General features: G+C 39.9%; 1 protein-coding gene across 2 annotated transcripts in view; it reads right to left on the minus strand.

The window, feature by feature from the left end:
- The window catches only part of CTNNA1 (catenin alpha 1), a 221,686-nt gene that overhangs the window by 172,719 nt on the left and 29,877 nt on the right, over positions 1 to 19,090 (minus strand). For both annotated transcript variants that reach the window (XM_037147500.2, XM_037147501.2), the window contains exon 2: positions 1,163 to 1,269. In XM_037147500.2, the coding sequence (XP_037003395.1) occupies positions 1,163 to 1,269 (107 nt within the window). The remainder of the gene's footprint in view (positions 1 to 1,162; positions 1,270 to 19,090) is intronic.

Raw genomic sequence — 19,090 nt, forward strand, 5'->3', positions numbered from 1 at the left:
TTTGACTTGGGATGGGGAACACAATATAATATACAGATGATATATTACAGAATTGTACACCTGAAACCAATATAATTTTATTAACTAATGTCACCCCTAATAAATTCATATTGTTTTGAAAATTCAAGAAAGAGATTAACAATGAACTCAGCTTTATCTAGAGGTCACATTTTCCCCATTTCAACCTATGCAAAATGTTTTGAGATAACTTACTTCTAAAATCTTTTCACAGTTTATTCACAAAAATTTCAGCAATTAATTAGTGGAGGCCCTTAAGAAAGAAACAGCTATCCAAAGTAGCCTACCATGAGGGCGTTTTAGGTCCCAGAACATTAACCATCATAAATACATATAATAGCAGACAACCTGTACAATGAAGTCGACAAAAGATTGGTTATTAGCATAATCTGTCACACAAAGACCTACTGACAGCTGCAGTACATGGCCTCAATAAAGTAAATATACCTGAGTCTTACCGCATAGTCCTACATATTTCAAAAAACATGTATATATACACATGTACATGTGTGTGAGTGTGTGCATATATTATTTATTTATAATATTAGTTTATATTTATCATTTGGAATGAAGGTTTTTTAAAAGAGAGCACATGGCACTACATTTTGTCTCTCTCCCTCTCTCTCTCACGCACACTAGCAAACTGTGCCAGAACAGTAAAAGTGCAAAGCTAGCTGTTAACAGTTAATGAAATGTCATTGCATTGTGATATTCTATTTGTAACAGAAAATATCAAACTTATACCCTCAAATTAAATTACCTGCTAATAGACTATGAAAGGTATTAAACAGGATGACGCAATTTAACAGTCAAGGCTCCATATCCCATCTTTCTTGGTTATTCCAAGAAAAGAGTGATGCCAAGAAAATGTCTGCAAAGTGCAAACATCTGGAAAGTTGCACTACATACTACTGGCCCGTATTACTGCCAACAAGACTGAAAGGTTGTTTCTAAAGGGTTAAATGAATCCACACATTAACATTTAATTATCAGTGGAGCCAAATCATGTAGTACCATCAACCTAAACTCAAGCACTCAAATTAAACCTCTGACCTAATAACCCTGCTCTGTTTGTTACCAAGACCTACTGCTATGGAACCATGTTATCAAACAACTGTATATATATGAATTTTCAGATTCTTACCTGTGTAACAAGAGGCTCCAACAGTCTTTCAACTGCCAGGGTCCTGATCTCTAGACTTTTGGGGTCCCATTTGAAGTTTATGTTGCCTGTGTGGACAGCAGTCATTTCTGAAACAGAAACAAAAAACCAAAGTCAGGTAAATATTAAACACAAACAATGAGATGAAATATGTAACAAATCTCCTACTTAAGAACTTTTGTATCAGGAAAGCAACATTAATGACAAAATAAAAAAAATTCTTACTAGCCTGCATATGAAGGCCCCATAATTCCTAGGACGTCTTAAGATTTCAAGTTTACAAACATCAGAGGTACTATAAGAGGGCACCCACCCAAACATGAGAGCTTTTACCTTTGGGCTTCTCTGGAAACAAGACAGTTCTACTTCCAGATTTTTTAAAATATATTTTATTGATTATGCCATTACAGTCATCCCATTTCCCCCACTTCATTCCCCTCCACCCTCTCCCTCCCACATTCCCCCCCTTTAGTTCATGTGCATGTGTCTTAAGTTCTTTAGCTTCTACATTTCCCATATCATCCTTGCCCTCCCCCCATCTATTTTCTACCTACCATCCATGCTATTTATTCTCTGTACCTTCTCCCCCTCCCACTCCCCTGTTGCTAACCCTCCTTGTGATCTCCATTTCTATGATTCTACTCCTGAACTAGTTGTCTGCTTAGTTTGCTTTTGTTTTAGGTGTGGCTGTTAGTAATTGTGAGTTTGCTGTCATTTTACTATACATGTTTTTGATCTTCTTTTTCTTAGATAAGTCTCTTTAACATTTCATATAATAAGGGCTTGGTGATGATGAACTCCTTCAACTTGACCTTATCTGAGAAGCACTTTATCTGTCCTTCCATTCTAAGTGAAAGTTTTGCTGGACAGAGCAATCTTGGATGTAGGTCTTTGGATTTCATGACTTGGAATACCTCTTTTCAGCCCCTTCTTGCCTGTAAGGTCTCTTTGGAGAAATCAGCTGACAGTCTGATGGGAACTCCTTTGTAGGTGACTGTCCCGTTATCTCTTGCTGCTTCTAGGGTTCTCTCCTTCATTTTAATCTTGGCTAATGTAATTATGATGTGCTTTGGTGTGTTCTTCCTTGGGTCCACCTTCTTTGGGAGTCTCTGAGCTTCCTGGACTTCCTAGAAGTCTATTTCCTTTGCCATAATGGGGAAGTTCTCTTTTATTATTTGTTCAAATAAGTGTTCCACTTGTGGCCATTCCTCTTCCCCTTCTGGTACCCCTATAATTCGATGTTGGAATGTTTAAAGATGTCCTGGTGGTTCCTAAGCCTCTCCTCATTTTTTGGAATTCTTGTTTCTTCATTCTTTTCTGTTTGATCACTTTTTTCTTCCTTCAGGTCCACTCTATTGATCTGAGTCCCAGATTGGTTTCCATCACTATTGGTTCCCTGTGCATTTTGCCTCATTTCACTTAGTGTCGCCTTCATTTGTTCATCTAATTTGTGACTAAAATCAACCAGTTCTGTGAGCATCCTGATCACCAGTGTTTTGAACTGTGCATCTGATAGGTTGGCTATCTCTTGGTTGCTTAGAAGTATTGGCTCTGGGGTTTTGAGCTGTTCTTCTGCTTGAGCCATAATGTTTTGGTCTGTTTGTGCCTGTTATCCCTGTGAGGGGAGGAGACTGATGTGTTCACCAGGGCGGGTCAGTCCAGTTGCTGGGCTGTGACTGGGGACAGGGTCAAAGAGGGAGCTATGGCATTTTTTCCACTCTCTCAGACTTCAGTCCCCTCTGCCCCTTCCCATGAGCAAATTGGGCCCTTCTGGTGTTGGTTCCTGGGTAGGTGGGCTTGTGTACATTCTAGGATCCTGTGGGTCTCCCCAACGAACTCTCCTGTGAGGCTGGGAGCCTCTCCTGGTACCTCAACCCCTGAAAGTTTTTCCAATTGGTGCTTTTAGGCCTTATTTCCCGTTGCTGGGGGCCCTGGGTTGTGTGGTCTGTCTAACTGACCGTTTTTAAACCTGCCTGGTTTCTCTGCATGCAAATGTGTGTCCACGGTCAGCCAGCCGCCTTCCAAGCCTTACTGGGTTTCTGTCTGCACCAGCCTGAGTCACCATTCACCACCTCCTCCTGCTGGGACCCCTCTCCACAGCCGCTGACTCCGCCCCTATTACCGGTCTGGATGAATGGTTCATTGTTGTCAGACTTCAGTACAGTTTACTTTTCTGTCTGTTTGGTTGCATTTTTGTTTCTAAATCTTTGTTGTCCTTAAATTTGGTTGTGCAAGGAGGCACAGTGTTTCCACCTACGCCTCCATCTTGGCCAGAAGTCTACTTCCAGTTTTTCCATGCCAACTTAGAAGGAAGACGAGAAGCTAAAGTGAAAGAAGACTAATACAATAGAATCTTATTTTTCTTACTGTATAATATTTATTGTACAGTATTATCTAAACATTACACAGAACATCTTGTCTCACTCTATTAAAACATAAGGCTTAAGTCTTATGCTGTCTGCACCTACAGCTACTATCATTCACAGCCATCACAGCCAGAAGAAATCTCAAGAAACGCTCAGTCAAACATCACTGTATCAGCATCAAAGTAAACTTCCATTAGACAGAGGTCTTAAGACTAGGGGGAAAGACTTCAATGAAAACACCAAGCAGTTAGGTTTTGCTTCTAACAGTGCCTTAAAAACAACCCTGGCGGCAGAACTATTTCTCCCTCTCTCCTTCCCTTCCCCTCTAAAGATAAATAAATAAAATATTAAAAAAAAAAAAAAAAAAAAAAAAGATTAAAGACAAAAAGATAGGAAAGCTATGTAGTTAAAGTAAACACAACTTTCCAAACAACGCACTGCTGACAGAACTTTAAAACCAAAAAGGGTGCCTTCTTAGAACTAAAAAAATTCAACTTCTAGAACTATATCTAAATGAAATATTAAGATGCACATTAAAAAGCTTGGACCGCACTGTATGATATAATCATCAAAAATTGTAAACTACCTATCAACAGATCACTTAATAAATCTCAACCAACCAACAATCAGTACTCCTCAAAAAAAAAAAAGGCTTATTCCATGTCTGAGATATTATATTTTGCGGAAAGCAAGAGAGGGCACAAAAACTAACACGATCATATCAAAAAGACATACAAACTAAAGGCTCTATTGCCCAAATTTACAACAATTTGAGTTTCAAGAACAATGACTATTAACTATGACTGACTGATAGATCGATCCATCCTATGACAAAAGAAAAGAAAGAAGGTAGGAAGAAATTTCTTTACCATGAATATAAGCTAAGGTTAGAAAATGAGCATTTTGCAAACCCCAGTGTAATAACTGACTGAGGTAAGTATTATCAATGAATATTAACACCATTAGGTGAAAGGGTACTAGGGAACAGGATATCTGTAAGGTGCCAAAGTATCACCTGACAGGTTACCCACTAATTGCAAAGAGGTAAGAAGAACCTTTACAATGTTGAAATTTAATAGTCATGTCCTTAAACAAATTAATTTAGCATTGCAAATAATAAAACACCTGATATTATATGCTCTCTAGTATGACAAAATATCAAGTGTCCTACATTACCTATAAAATATTCTTGATGGAAAAAAAGTGTTGTTTTTTCAAGAGCCTCAATGTTACTATAAACTGAGCAAAGATACTCGTGCAACAGCAAAATTAAATGTTCAACCTCAGTCTAATGAAGCCTCTCTGGGAGGATTCTACACCTTTTTCAATGCCATGAATCCCTATGCAGTCTATTAACACCTATAAAGCAATTTGTCCCACTGAAATAAAGTAAAAAGAAATGGACAAACTTAATTTCAACAATATACTTTATTTAACAATATATTTAAAGTACTTTTTCAATATATAATCAGAATTTTTAAAAAATTACTGGAGATATTATATTTTACATAGATGCTGAGTGTTCAGAATCTGGGATGTTTTGCATATTTAAATATAAACAGGGCATATTTAAATATAAACAAGCCACATCAAGTCCTCAATAGCCACATGTGGCTAATGGCTTCTGTATTGCACAGTGCAGCTAGAGACCATTTCTTGGAACGTGTTTTAAACACATGAAATACAATTCAAAGGTTTATAAAAGAAAACATTAAAATTTAGCTATAAAAATACTTTACAAACAAATGTTAAATAGAGTAATAGAGGTGTTCCATTACTAACATTAAACAAAACCTGGTGAGAAATCTTATATCTACTTCAAAGTAATAAACATGCATGTTTTTTTCAATACATCATATTATAATTACTACAGACACAAAAAGCACTGAAATTCCTACTGGTGACACAGTTACAGTTTCAACTTAAACTGGTTTGTTGTCTACATTAATACAGAAGGAAATGCTAAATTCCTGTTAGTAAAAACAAAGACAAAATTTTTCTAATGTAAAGTCAGCTGCAGATTAAGAAATCACCCTAATCCAGACTGAATTTCAAGTTTATAGGAAATACATGTTTACAGAGGATACAGACAGCATGGTTTAAAAAAATACCCACCACGAGGAAACAAATACAGAATGTACAGCGCTATAAAAAGACAATGAGGCCTTAACTATTCACTCAATATTTGAGAAGAGAAGATGGGAGGGCTATTCTAGTCTATAAGGACCAGGAGACATAAGAATCTAATACATATATCCAGTTTGAAGCCTGGTTTGAAACAAACAGCCATTAAGTCAGTTGAAGGAAAATTCGTAAATTGTTAAAATTTATTGAATATTAGGTGATGTTATGAAATTACTGCTCAGTTTCATAGGTGTGAAAATGAAATTGTGGCTATGCACAAAAAGGACTATTTTTAGGAGATACATGTTGAAATATTTAGGGGTAAGGTATCAAAATGACTGCAATTTTCAAATGGTTCAGTAAAAGTGAAAACATACTACAGTGAAAAATTATAAAAAATACTCATAATTGTTAACTCTGGGTGGAGAACACGTCAATAGGCAGACTTATTCACAGATTTATTCTTTTAGCCTCTTTGTATACATAAAATTTCTCCTTTAAAAAAAATAGAGGAGCCCTAACTGGTGTGGCTCAATGGCTGGTTGGGTGTTGTCTCCCAAACAGAAAGGTAAAGGCACATGCCAGGGTTGCAGGACATGTGACAGGCAACCAATGGATGTTTCTTTTCTCTCCCTCTCTCCCTCCCTTCTCCTCTCCATAAAAATAAATAAATTCTCTTTTTTTGAATGGAGGAGCCCTGGCTGGTGTGGCTCAGTAGACTGACCACTGGCCTGTGAACCAAAAGGTCACAGGTGTGACTTTCTGTTAGTATTTCCTACCAAAATTACAGAATCTCAATCTCCTCGTGAGGAAACATCAAACTCAAAGTGAGGGATACTCTACAAAATAACTGACTGCAGTCTTTAAAAATTAGGTAAGAAAAACAAATATAGATTAAAAAATTCTTCCAGACTAAAAGAGGTTAAAAAGACATGACTAAATGCAGTCATTCTGGATGGAAATTGTAGTGTAAGAAAAAATTTTTTTTGACAGTTAAATATTTTTTTATTGTTTATGCTGTTACAGTTGTCCCAAGTTTTCCTCTTTGCCCCCTTCCCCCAGCCCACCCTCTGGAAGAAAAAAAATATTGAAACGATTGATAAAATTTGAAAATGGATTATGAATTAGATATTGTATCAATATTAAATTTTCAAACTTTCACCATTATATTATAGTTATGTTCTTTCTTGTTTCATGTAATAAGCATGTTGTATACAACTTTCTTATAGTTAAGAAAAAATAATATATTAAATACATGTATATATACAGTGAAGAGTACATAGTGGAAGACACAGTTGGAAGATGACAGGGAGGGAAAGTATGAGGAAAATGGGAAAAAGAGGGACAGGAAGGGAGAAAGGATGGAGAAAGTGAGAGGGATAGGAGGAGAGGAGGAATAGAGAGGAAGGAGGAAGCAAAGGAGAAGAATACAGGAAAAGAAGAAAAAGAGGGGAGAGGAGAGAGATGTCTTGGAATGTGGCTAGTGTGCCTAAAGAATTTTTTAAAATTTCACTTTGTTAAAATCTGTATTAAAATAACCAGTATAAGACAGAAAACCACATATCTGTGACTAGCCCACTCTTAACAACTTTCATATAAAAGTATCTTGCTCTGGCTGGTGTGGCTCAGTGGATTGAGTGTGGGCCTGCAAACCACAGGGTCACCAGTTCAATTGCCAGTCAGGGCACAATGCCTGGGTTGTTGGCCAGGTCCCCAGTAGGGGGTGCACAAGAGGCAGTCACACATTAATAATTCTCTCCCTCTCTTCCTCCCTCCTCTAAAACTAAATAAATTTTTAAAAATTTTTTAAAAATAAAAATATGTTTTCATCGTCTCCCATAAATGCATGCTTGAGTGATAATGAAGAGGTAGACCCTTTTAGATATTGAAAATATCAGTGTAGATATCATCTAACATTTCACCAAGACTTATCTAACCATCAGAAAATTTTAGAATCATTGAAGATGGAGTGCCAAAAGGAATTCAGATTTGCTTCATCTGGTAATACAGATTGACAGTTTCCAGGGAATTTACTTGTGGGCAAATGTGTTCTCCACACATACTGTGTCAGGCCTATACTTTAGTTTTGTTTTTTTTTTAAATTGATTATGCTGTTACAGTTGTTCTATTCCCCCTTTATTCCCCTCCACCCTACGCCTCATCCCCACCATTACCCCCCCTTTAGTTTATGACCATGTGTCTCAAGTCCTTTAGATTCTATATTTCCCATACTATTCTTGCCCCCCCATCTATTTTCTATCTACTGTCTATGCTACTTATTTTCTGTACCTTCTCCCCCCTTCTCCTCCTACCACTCCCCTGTTGCTAACCCTCCTTGAGATCTTCATTTCTATGTTTCCACTCCTGATCTAGCTGTCCTTTTAGTTTGCTTTTGTTTTAGGTGTGGTTGTTAATAACTGTGAGTTTGCTGTCCTTTCACTGTTCATGTTTCTTCAACTTCTTTTTCTTAGATAAGTCCCTTTAACATTTCATATAATAAGGGCTTGGTGATGATGAACTCCTTGAATTTGATCTTATCTGAGAAGCACTTTATCTGTCCTTCCATTCTAAATAAAAGTTTTGCTGGATAGAGCAATCTTGGTTGTAGGTCTTTGGATTTCATGACTTGGAATACCTCTTTCCAGCCCCTTCTTGCCTGTAAGGTCTCTTTTGAGAAATCTGCTGACAGTCTGATGGGAACTCCTTTGTAGGGGACTGTCCCCTTATCTCTTGCTGCTTCTAGGATTCTCTCCATTTTAATCTTGGGTCATGTAATGATGATGTGCCTTGGTGTGTTCCTTCTTGGGTCCAACTTCTTTGGGACTTTCTGAGCTTCCTGGATTTCCTGGAAGTCTATTTCCTTTGCCAGATTGGGGAAATTCTCCTTTATTATTTGTTCAAATAAGTTTTCCACTCGTGGCTATTCCTCTTCCCCTTCTAGGTACCCCTATAATTCGGATGTTGGAGCGTTTAAAGATGTCCTGGAGGTTCCTAAGACTCTCCTCATTTTTTTGAATTCTTGCTTCTTCACTCTTTTCTGTTTGGCCATTATTTGCTTTCTTCTGGTCCACTCCATTGATTTGAGTCCCAGTTGCCTTTTCATCGCATTGGTTTCCTGTGCAGTTCCATTCATTTCAATTAGTTTCGCCTTCATATGTTTGTCTAATTTGTGGCTATAATCAACCAGTTCTATGAGGATCCTGATCACCAATGTTTTAAACTGTGCATCTGTGAGTTTTGCTATTTCTTCATCGCTTAGATCTATTGGCTCTGGGGCTCTGAGATCCTCCTGCGCCATTCTTGGTCTGTTCGGGGCCTTTTAAGTGTGAGAAGCGGCGCCTTGGATTCCCAGGTCGCTGGGTTGTGACGCTGTATGTGGGGGCGTGGCCAGAGCGGGGAAATGGCGACCCCCTCTGCCGCTTCTCACAGCTGGGTGCGGAGGAGCAGTGCCTTAGGTGGTTCACCTGGGCCGGGCCACTCAGAGTCGCTGGGTTATGACGCTGTATGTGGAGGTGGGGTCAGAGCAGGGAAATGGCGGCGCCCTCCACTGCCGCTTGCCTTGGGGACCTGCTGGGCCCGTCCAGCCGCCCACTCCCTCGCCTGTCCACCCGTGCACAAATGCGCGACCTCAGTCAACACGCAGCCCCGGGCCGGCTGTCTCCCCCAAGGTCGCTCGCCTGGTTGCTCGCTGGGTCGCTCACTAGGTCTGACCCTGTGCCTGGATTCCGCGGGCCTGAGTGTGTCTGGCCAAGTCCTCCTGTGCAATCCTGCTCCGCCAGCCGCTGGTTTCGCCCCTTACTGGTCAGGTTGAAGAATTTGTTGTTAACGGACTTCCGAAAAGTTCAATTTTCCGTGTTCTGGCTGTGTTTTCTGATGCTAATATTTAGTTTTCTCTAATCTTGGTTGTGTGAGAAGGCACGGCACATCCACCTATGCCTCCATCTTGGCGGAAGTCTCTATACTTTAGTTTTTAAAGGTTATTTGTCCACTAAGCTGATCAGCCCAAATCAGTAAACTTTTAAAGTTTAAAAGTTTAAACTAAAGATGGAGTGCTCCAGATTGCTAAAGGGCTAATAACGATTCAAGCAAATGTCATCAAATGTCACAGGTGACACTTTTCGGAAAGAATGATTTACCCCAAGGATTCTGCATTTCTTATCCTAGCATTCCATAGCCACCGCATCAACACAAATATAACAGAAAACCTTTCAAGGGTTGTAGAGGGAGGGAGCCAAGAGATAACTCTAAAGCCAGTTAGCCCATCCCCTGCCTGGGGAAAACCACTAGGCCTGAGGAGTTGGTCACCTGAAACCCAGCAAATCAAGGTCCAAGCAGTACACAAGCATCCTACTGCTATAGAACCCACAGCTTAGGCCCACTTTTCCTACGTGAGCAAAACTGGGAACCAAGGTGAGAGCACTGGTCTGAGACAGGGTCTCAGGCGAAGGGAAGCAATGGAAAAGAAGGAGATACCTGGAAGAAGGAGGAAAGAGGGAGGAAGCTGCCCAAGGTGAGCCTGCAAACACTGGGCAGGCCCAGTCAGGAAAAAAGAAAAAGAAGAAACAGAAAACGACCTCTGAAACTTGGAGAAAAAACTAAGCTTGTCCTAAAGAAAGAGCAAGAGTATTCTGAAGATTTGTACAGATGTTAATAATTTTTTTTAAAAAGCCTTCTTGGGGACTTCCAGCAAAGATGGAGGCGTAGGTAGACATACTGTGCCTCCTCGCACAACCAAAATAAGGATAACAACAATGCAGAAACAAAGTAACAAACAAACCTGAAAGAAAATTGAACTGTATGGAAGTCCAACAACCAAGGAATTAAAATAGACATATTTATCCAGACCAGCAGGCCGGGTGGAGTCGGGCAGATGAGCTGAGAGGGGTCTAGGCACAGGAAGCAGTCACACCGGGCGCGCAAGGCACCCCAGGCGTGCCAAGACAGCACCATAGCAGACCCTGGGCACCCAGGCTGCTGCTGGCAGACCTCGGGCATGGGGTGGCAACGGGCAGACCCAACAAGGTGGCAACTGAGAAGCAGGGCATCATGTGCAATGTGGCTGGCTGACTGGGCAGAGGTCCCACATTCTCATGCAGGTAACTGTGAAGCAAAACAGATTGCGCAACCCGGGGTCCTAGAACCAGAAAATAAAGCCTCAAAACACCAAATGAAAACATTTGTGGGGGTCCAGATGCAGGGAGAGACTCCCACCCACACAGGAAAATTCGTTGGAGAGACCCACAGGGTCCTAGAACGCACACAAGCCCACCCACCCGGGAATCAGCACCAGAAAGGCCCAGTTTGCTTGGGGGAAGTAGCGGAAAGGACCGAGGTACAACAGAGAGTGGAGCAAAGCACCATTTTTTCCCTCCTGGACCCCGCCCCCATATACAACTCACAACCCAGTGACTTGGGTTGCCCTGCCCTGGTGAACACCTAAGGCTCCGCCCATCATACCTAACAGGCACAACCTGACCAAAAAATTATGGCTCAAACAGAATAACAAATCAAAACCCCAGAGCCAATACTTTTAAGTAACCAAGAGATAGCCAATCTACCAGGTGCACAGTTCAAAGCACTGGTCATCAGGATGCTCACAGAACTAGCTGATTTTAGTCACAAATTAGATGAAAAAAATGAAGGCTACACTAAGTGAAATGAAGCAAAATGCACAGGGAACCAGTAGTGATGGAAATCAATCTGGGACTCAAATCAATGGAGTGGACTAGAAGGAAGAAAAATCCAACCAGAAAAGAATGAAGAAACAAGAATTCCAAAAAATGAGGAGAGGCTTAGGAACCGCCAGGACATCTTTAAATGTTCAAACATCCGAATTATAGGGGTACCAGAAGGGGAAGAGGAAGAGCAACAAGTGGAAAACTTATTGGAACATATAATAAAGGAGAACTTCCCCATTCTGGCAAAGAAAATAGACTTCCAGGAAGTCCAGGAAGCTTAGAGACTCCCAAGAAGTTAGACCCAAGGAGGAATACACCAAGGCTCATCATAATTACATTAGCCAAGATTAAAATGAAGGAGAGAATCCTAGAAGCAGCAAGAGATAAGGAAACAGTCACCTATAAAGGAGTTCCCATCAGACTGTCAGCTGATTTCTCCAAAGAGACTTTACAGGCAAGAAGGGGCTGGAAAGTATTCCAAGTCATGAAATCCAAAGACCTACATCCAAGATTGCTCTATCCAGCAAAGCTTTCATTTAGAATGGAAGGGCAGATAAAGTGCTTCTCAGATAAGGTCAAGTTGAAGGAGTTCATCATCACCAAGCCCTTATTTTATGAAATGTTAAAGAGACTTATCTAAGAAAAAGATAAAAAATATGAACAGTGAAAGGACAGCAAACTCAGTTATTAATGACCACACCTAAAACAAAAAGCAAACTAAGAGGACAGCTAGATCAGGAGCAGAACCATAGAAATGGATGTCACATGGAGGGGTAGCAACAGGGCAGTGGGAGGGCGGAAAGAAAGGTACAGAGAATAAGTAGCATAGATGGCAGACAGAAAATAGGCAGGGGGAGGGCAAAAATAGTATGAGAAATGTAAAAGCTACAGAACTTAAGACACATGGACATAAAATAATGGGGGAGAATGTGGGAGGGAGAGGGTGTGCAGGGTGGAGGGGAATTAAGGGAGGAAAGGGGACAACTGTAATAACATAATCAATAAAAAATATATTTTTTAAATCACCAAAAAAATTAAATATTCAAATCAAGATGTGGGAGTAACTTTTAAGAAAAGCAAAAAGTTAAAAAATAATAAAAATGACAGCAGAAATAAATTGGAAACAGCTCTATGGAAAGGCCAATAAGATAGCAAAACTGTGGACAGCTACTTTAGAGAAATAGAAGGCATGCAGAAATAAAATTGGAAATTAGAGCCTCCTGGCTGGTGTAGCTCAGTAGATTGAGTGTGGGCTGCAAATCAAAGGGTCGCCAGTTCTATTCCCAGTCAGGGCACATGCCTGAGTTGCAGGCCAGGTCCCCAGTGTGGGCCATGTGAGAGGCAACTACACATTGATGTTTCTCTCTCTTTCTCCCTCCCTTCTCCTCTAAAAATAAATAAATAAAATCTTTTTAAAGATTGGAAATTAGAAAAGTGGCATAAGAATGACTAGGAAGGAAATGTAAGATTACATGCAATTACATATTAACTGAAAATTTTGATGAAAGAAGAGAAATTCTGGAAAATTATTTTTAAATGACTCAATAAGAAGTAGAAAACCTAAATGGACCAATAAGGAAAAAAGAAATATCTAGAAGTTATAGAATAATTATGCTCTAAAGCGGCAACTTTCAACAGGTATGCTGCAAGAATTTTCAAAGCAGGCAATACCTCGACTCTTAAGTCGGAGGCACTGACTTCTTTTTCCTCAGACTGTCAAATGAAAAATGACAACAGTCAATACAACAGTAGCCATCTGGTGTGAATGAATCAAAATTATCTTTTTTTTTTTTTGCATCGTGCTTGAAAAGCCAAGTAAAGGGAACAGTCCAACAGGAGCCCAGCATGCCCTGCGCCAGGAGCAGGCACAGCTGCTTTGCAGTGCTGGGCGTTGGGAAGGTGCCGAAAGGCATCACCTGCTCCTACATGGGCAAAGTGCAGAGGCCGCAGCCTTCAGAGAATATTTGTCAGCGTCCGTGTCAACATTTCAACCACCTGCACCCTTTGACCCAAGGATTTCCCAGGCAGTCACCCCTGCAGAGGTACACATCAGACTGTTCGTGGTCACAGCGTACCGGAAGGACGCTTCCTGTCATGGCGTTGGGCTGAGGGACAATGAACCTCACACAGACAGTCTGCTCTCCAGCATTTAGATCTACAAAAGAGACCAGTGGGCAACAGTAGGGAGAGAGATGGTGGAGGTAAAGTCGAAGTGAAAAAAGATGCCTAGACACACACATCGAAAACCTCAGAGAGAAAGTCAAGCAAACGTTGGCAGAGGCTGCCTTTGGGGTTAGGGCCAGGAGTACGGCGCAGCCCTCTATGTGTGTCCTCTCAGGTATTTATATTGTTGAATTTTAAAAAATGAGTTTTTAAAGCATACACACACACACACACACACACACACACACACACACCCCAAAGCCTTCTTGGACTCCTCTTTTCCTAATTTTGGTACTTTGGGTTACAAAATAATTTCACTTTCTTAACTCCAATAAAGGCAGAGTATAAGCATAATAATGAACTGCCAATGACACCTGACTCTATGTTAGGGACTGCTAAGAGGGACCAGGACTGGTTAATCAGGAATACATGTGCCCAGCTGCCCAGCAGCTCAAGGCAATCTTTATCATGTAGACCCAGGGTTATCAAGTCATCAGATGAAATTTCGAGAGATTTAGAGATGCAGATTTTCACATGAAATCTCCCTCCCAACTTTAACACTGGCAAAACTAGTTCCAAGAAGACTAACTGACCATTGTGTGGCTCAAGCAAACATGTCTGAGTACTAGGTTTGCACTGTTTGACAACAGTTTGACAACACTTTGCAACTACTGCACAAGATTCTCCCCTAAAATCCCTTCCAATTCTTCATTCCAGAACTCCACATCCTCTTAAGTAATTAATGTCTCTGAGGAGGTCTCTAGGCATCCACATAAAAGTTCACCAGATGCACACTCCTACTAAAGGTGTTAAGGCAAAGGACTCACTCACTCACTCACTCGCACTGAGAAACTTGGAAATACACTAATACTGGAAAATTCAGTGTCAAGAGTGACACTGAACACTATTAAACTATACTAAAGAGCCAAGTTATGCTTTTGGTGACCCCAAGGCTAAAAGGATTTCAAAAAGTAGAAGTATTTAAAATCTAATGAGAATATGTTATCTGGAAAGAACACAGCTTCTGGTACCAGTTTTGTCACTAACTTATTAGCTGACCTTGGGCAATCACTTCACCTCTCTGGATCCTCAGTTTTCTCATCCATAAAATGAAAGCAGTTAAATTGTAAGCTCCAACTCCTTCCAGCCCTGAAATTCTAGTATTCCTTTCACTTATATTATCTCTCCACAGCCTATGTATTGTCTCATTAAATATAATTAATTTTCCCCAGGTTTAGCCTGTGGCCTTTGTAGCTATATTTTAAGTTTAAGGGTGATAACTATGCTTATGTTTCTTTATATCCCTTAAGTTGCTGGCAAAGAAGATGCTTTAAGCAGAGCAAACACAGTATTAGTTGAACTGAACTTATGCAACCTGATTTTAAAGTATTTACAAGCCTAGGAAGACAAACCTCCTGCCTTAATCTTAGTCATATCTCCACTTCTCTACAATTAATGATATTGTTTAGAGTAGCTAAACAAATAAGTTTTAAACTCTTGGCAGTTTCTAAGTTTTCCAATTAACTTACAGAGCACTCCTTCACAAGATCTATTACAAAACCTACTAGAGTTAGCCAACCTTAATGAATTACAGCAACCTTAGGTTTTTCCAGGAGAAATGAGGCTTAGTGGAACTAAATAAAAAGTTAAACTGGAGTTACTCAGTCTTCATGACCTTATAAACAGCAATCCTGGTTATAAAGCAAAAGTTCGCTATAAATTCAGAAAGGGAAGAGATGTAGGCGTCTGACCCGCAATCTTTATGATGGAGAAATGAAGAAGCAAGCAGAAAGTAAAAGCATAGCTCCATCAGAACTGAGGAGACTGATTGCTGGCAAACTGCCTCTTTCGTGCAAAGAGCTACATACCTTCTTCAAAGACATTAAATGTTCATTTACAACAGAATGGCCATATCATTCTTAAACCACGTCTGCTCCAAAGCTTTAAAATATCTTTACCATGCTACTCAATGCCAATTTTTTTTAACGGCAAGGTTAAGGTAATGCAATGTTAGGATGGTTCATCTAAATGCAAATAAGAAAATTTAGTCTTAAGAGCACCCACAGTAACATTAACTGTCACACTGCAGAAGATATAGAACTGTGGATTACCAGTGCAGTCACAAGAATGCCAGGCTGCTTTTGCATTAAACAGAGTTAACACAGCTCCTGAATCTCAACTCTCAAATCTCCCAGTAACTGTCAAAAAAAAAAAAAAGAAAGAAAGAAACACCAAAGTAACCCTTGTAATTAAGACTCACCTGCCTCTTTTACTAAATCCTCTAAGCCTGTCACCTTCTAAAATACGAACTGGTTGGGGGAGGAGGGGAGGAGAGGAGGAGAGGGGTAACAAAGCAAGAGGTATAAAACTACAAATGTTCCACGTGAACAAGAGAAAATTTACAGTATTTTCCCCCAAAATGTAGTCTTTCTAATCACGAATACAGTGTCATGGTAAAAACAAAAAACAAAAAAAAAAAACACTTAGCCTTGATGAAACTAAGAGTCAAACACATAGTGAAAAATTTCCCATCTACTGTAGAGTAACTGGATTATATAAGCCATCATTTACATGCCATCAACTCATCATATACATTTTACGTCAGGCATTTATTATGGCACATAGAAGTTGTCTATCTCCTTCCAGGTACACAAATAGATGAGAAAAATGGCACTTGGCTAGGATTTATTATTTGTTTAAAGATTATGACTATTATGATTATAGTTATTTTTAAAGGTAATTATTTGTTAATCACTCTCATTTTGTTCCTCATTTTCTTGACGCAATGGGAAACACAGGGGCAGCAAAATGAAAGAACTGCCCTGACACAGGCATCAGGAGACACAACAGTTACCAAACACACTAAGCAAAGGGTAAAAGGTAAACCTTAAAGGTTCAGTCAACCACTTAGCCACTCAATCAGCAAATACTTGAGTGTCTTATCCATACAGGCACTATTCCAGACAGCACAGAACAGGACCAAAAACTCTGCCTTCATGAAACATACACTGCAGTAATAGCATAAATACGACAGGTATCAGTGCTAGAAAAAAAATAATCAGGGTAATGGTAATGTAAACTCTGTACAGTCATTCAAGGGCCTTTCTGTTTTGATAAACATCTGAGGTGAAATCTGAAAGACACAGATTGGAAAAGGCAAAGACTCACTTGGAAGAGGCAGTCAAGTGAGTCTAGAGGAAAAGCATTACAGGCAGAGGTAAGAGACAAGGCATCATCTCTTGGGACTTAGAAAAAAAAGAAAACAATGTGGCTGGAGCACAGAGCAAGAAGAGGTGAGAGATCAAGTGAAAGAACAAAATTAAACAAAAAGCTCCAGAAGTGACTATTTGCAGTAAGGACTGGATATCTATGTTCATTTACATAGCTTCCACCCCACATGACTGAGACCATTAACAATGGAAGTGTTTAACAGAAAACTGCACTCAGCCCTCCTGACAGACAACTGATATGGATGCCCGGGAGGTCCCAGTTTCCAAAAGAAACCGGATGACTCTGTTCTGAAAAAAAAAGCAAAGGAAGATGAAACCAGCATCTGGATTGGAGGCACAGGAGAAAAGAGAGACAAAGGAAAAAGAGGTTTTTGTTTTAGAACAATGGGGCTAAAAGACAGAGAAACTTTAACACAGCTGAGGAGAAGCCTACAGAAAGGACTGTAGTTTTCTTGGGAAAGCCAGGAGAAAAGATGCCTGCACTTGACTAGAGTCTACAAAGTTACCCAGACTGAGTGAGAAAACAAGAAAGAATGGTCTCTAAAACTGGTACTGCAGAATATATATCTCTGGCCCTGGCTGGAGTAGCTCAGTGGATTGAGCGCATGCGGGCCTGCGAACCATGCAATCATGGTTCGATTCCCAGTCAGGGCACATGCCTGGGCTGCAGGCCAGTTCCCAGTGGGGGACACATGAGAGGCAACCATACAATGATGTTTCTCTCCCTCTCTTTCTCCATCCCTTCCCCTCTCTCTGAAAATAAATAAATAAAATAAAAAAGTAAAAAAAAGAATATATATCTTTGATGACCTACTTTGTCATTCATTAACTCATCCATGACTGACCAATTACCATGTCTGAAGATCCTGCTAAGTGGTAGAGACACAAAGACCAATTAGAAACCCCTACCAGATCATCACAGCAATTTACCATTAAGTACAAAAAGGAACAGGTACCTTTACAATGGCGAAATCTGGCAGATGCCACTCGGTGTTTAAACTTAGCCTCACCACTAGCAGAACCACCTGACAACTGCAATGCTCTGAGAAAGATTCATCTTCACATAAGTGATATTCTTGCCAAAAGTAGAAACAATTACACAAATCTACACTGTAGGATATCTACAAAACTGACCTAAACTCTCCAAAAGTGTCAACATAATAAGGGAAAAAGGGGGCTAAAAATCAAAACTAGAGACATGACAACTAAATGCAGTATGGGATATTTTACTGATTCCTGGATTAAAAAAAAAAAAACTGTAAAGGACATCACTGGGACAACTGGTGAATTTAATATGAATAAAGACTATGCAGGAGAGGAATACTTCTAGGAATCTTGTTAAAATGAATATCCTGATTCAGTAGGTCTAGCGTAGGAAGAGTCTACATTTCTCACAAGTGCTCAGGGAGAGCAAACACTGGTTCTTAGACCATTCTTTAATTTTTAATTATATAATGTTACTGCATCAATGTAAAATTTCTTGTGTGATATTGTAGTTATGTAAGAGCAATGTCATCCTTCTTAGCAGTTACATGCTTAAGAACTAAAGGGTAGTACCTAGAATCTACTTTCAAATGCCTCAGAAAAATGTTTATATAAAGCAAATGAGCAAATTGTGAAAAAGTTAATAATAATTGGTGAATCTAGGTGAACTGATAAATTAAGTGTTCACTGTATTACCCTTTCAACTTTTCTGTACATTTAAAGATGAAAAAAAAGTTGGGTGAAAATGCTCACATTCTAGACAAGAAAATAGTTACAATACATCAGCAACTATGATATTGCAAATTGCTCCATCAGTGCACAAGAGGAGCACCCAGGAGAGTCCCCAGCTGGCCAGGAGTCCTCCCTGAGGATACAATGTACAGGATGGGGCAAGGTGTGAGGGGCAGCAGTTTCAGACTCTGCAAAGGGACAGTGGCACAAAAAAACTTTGGCACCTTCTAAGAACCGCAAATGTGAGTGAAAAAAAGAAGATAAAGAGTGAAGTGGAAGAAGATAAGGCTAAATGATAAGCAAAGAAGCTTAAAAAGGTTACAGGTTTAGACCTCATCTTTCCTAACTTAAAACAACTTGGGACCCGACCTGGGTCGCACACCTGGGTCGGTCCCGTGGATCTTTCCTGCCTGACCCTGCTCTGCTGCTGGCTCTGCCCCTCTTACCAGTTTGGCTGAAGGGTTTAATTTTCTGTGGTTTGGCTGCATTTTTGTTGCTAAAACTTTGTTGTTTTTGAGCTTAGTCGTGTGAGAAGGTACAGTGCTTGTACCTACGCCTCCATCTTGGCAGAAGTCCTAGAGAGTATCTCTTAAAATAATGAAATTTAAATTAAAAGGCAATAAACTTAAAAAA

The sequence above is a fragment of the Artibeus jamaicensis genome, unplaced genomic scaffold (assembly GCF_021234435.1).
Source record: "Artibeus jamaicensis isolate MK-2021 breed Jamaican fruit bat unplaced genomic scaffold, CSHL_Jam_final contig_456, whole genome shotgun sequence".
NCBI classification, from domain to species: Eukaryota; Metazoa; Chordata; class Mammalia; order Chiroptera; family Phyllostomidae; genus Artibeus; species Artibeus jamaicensis.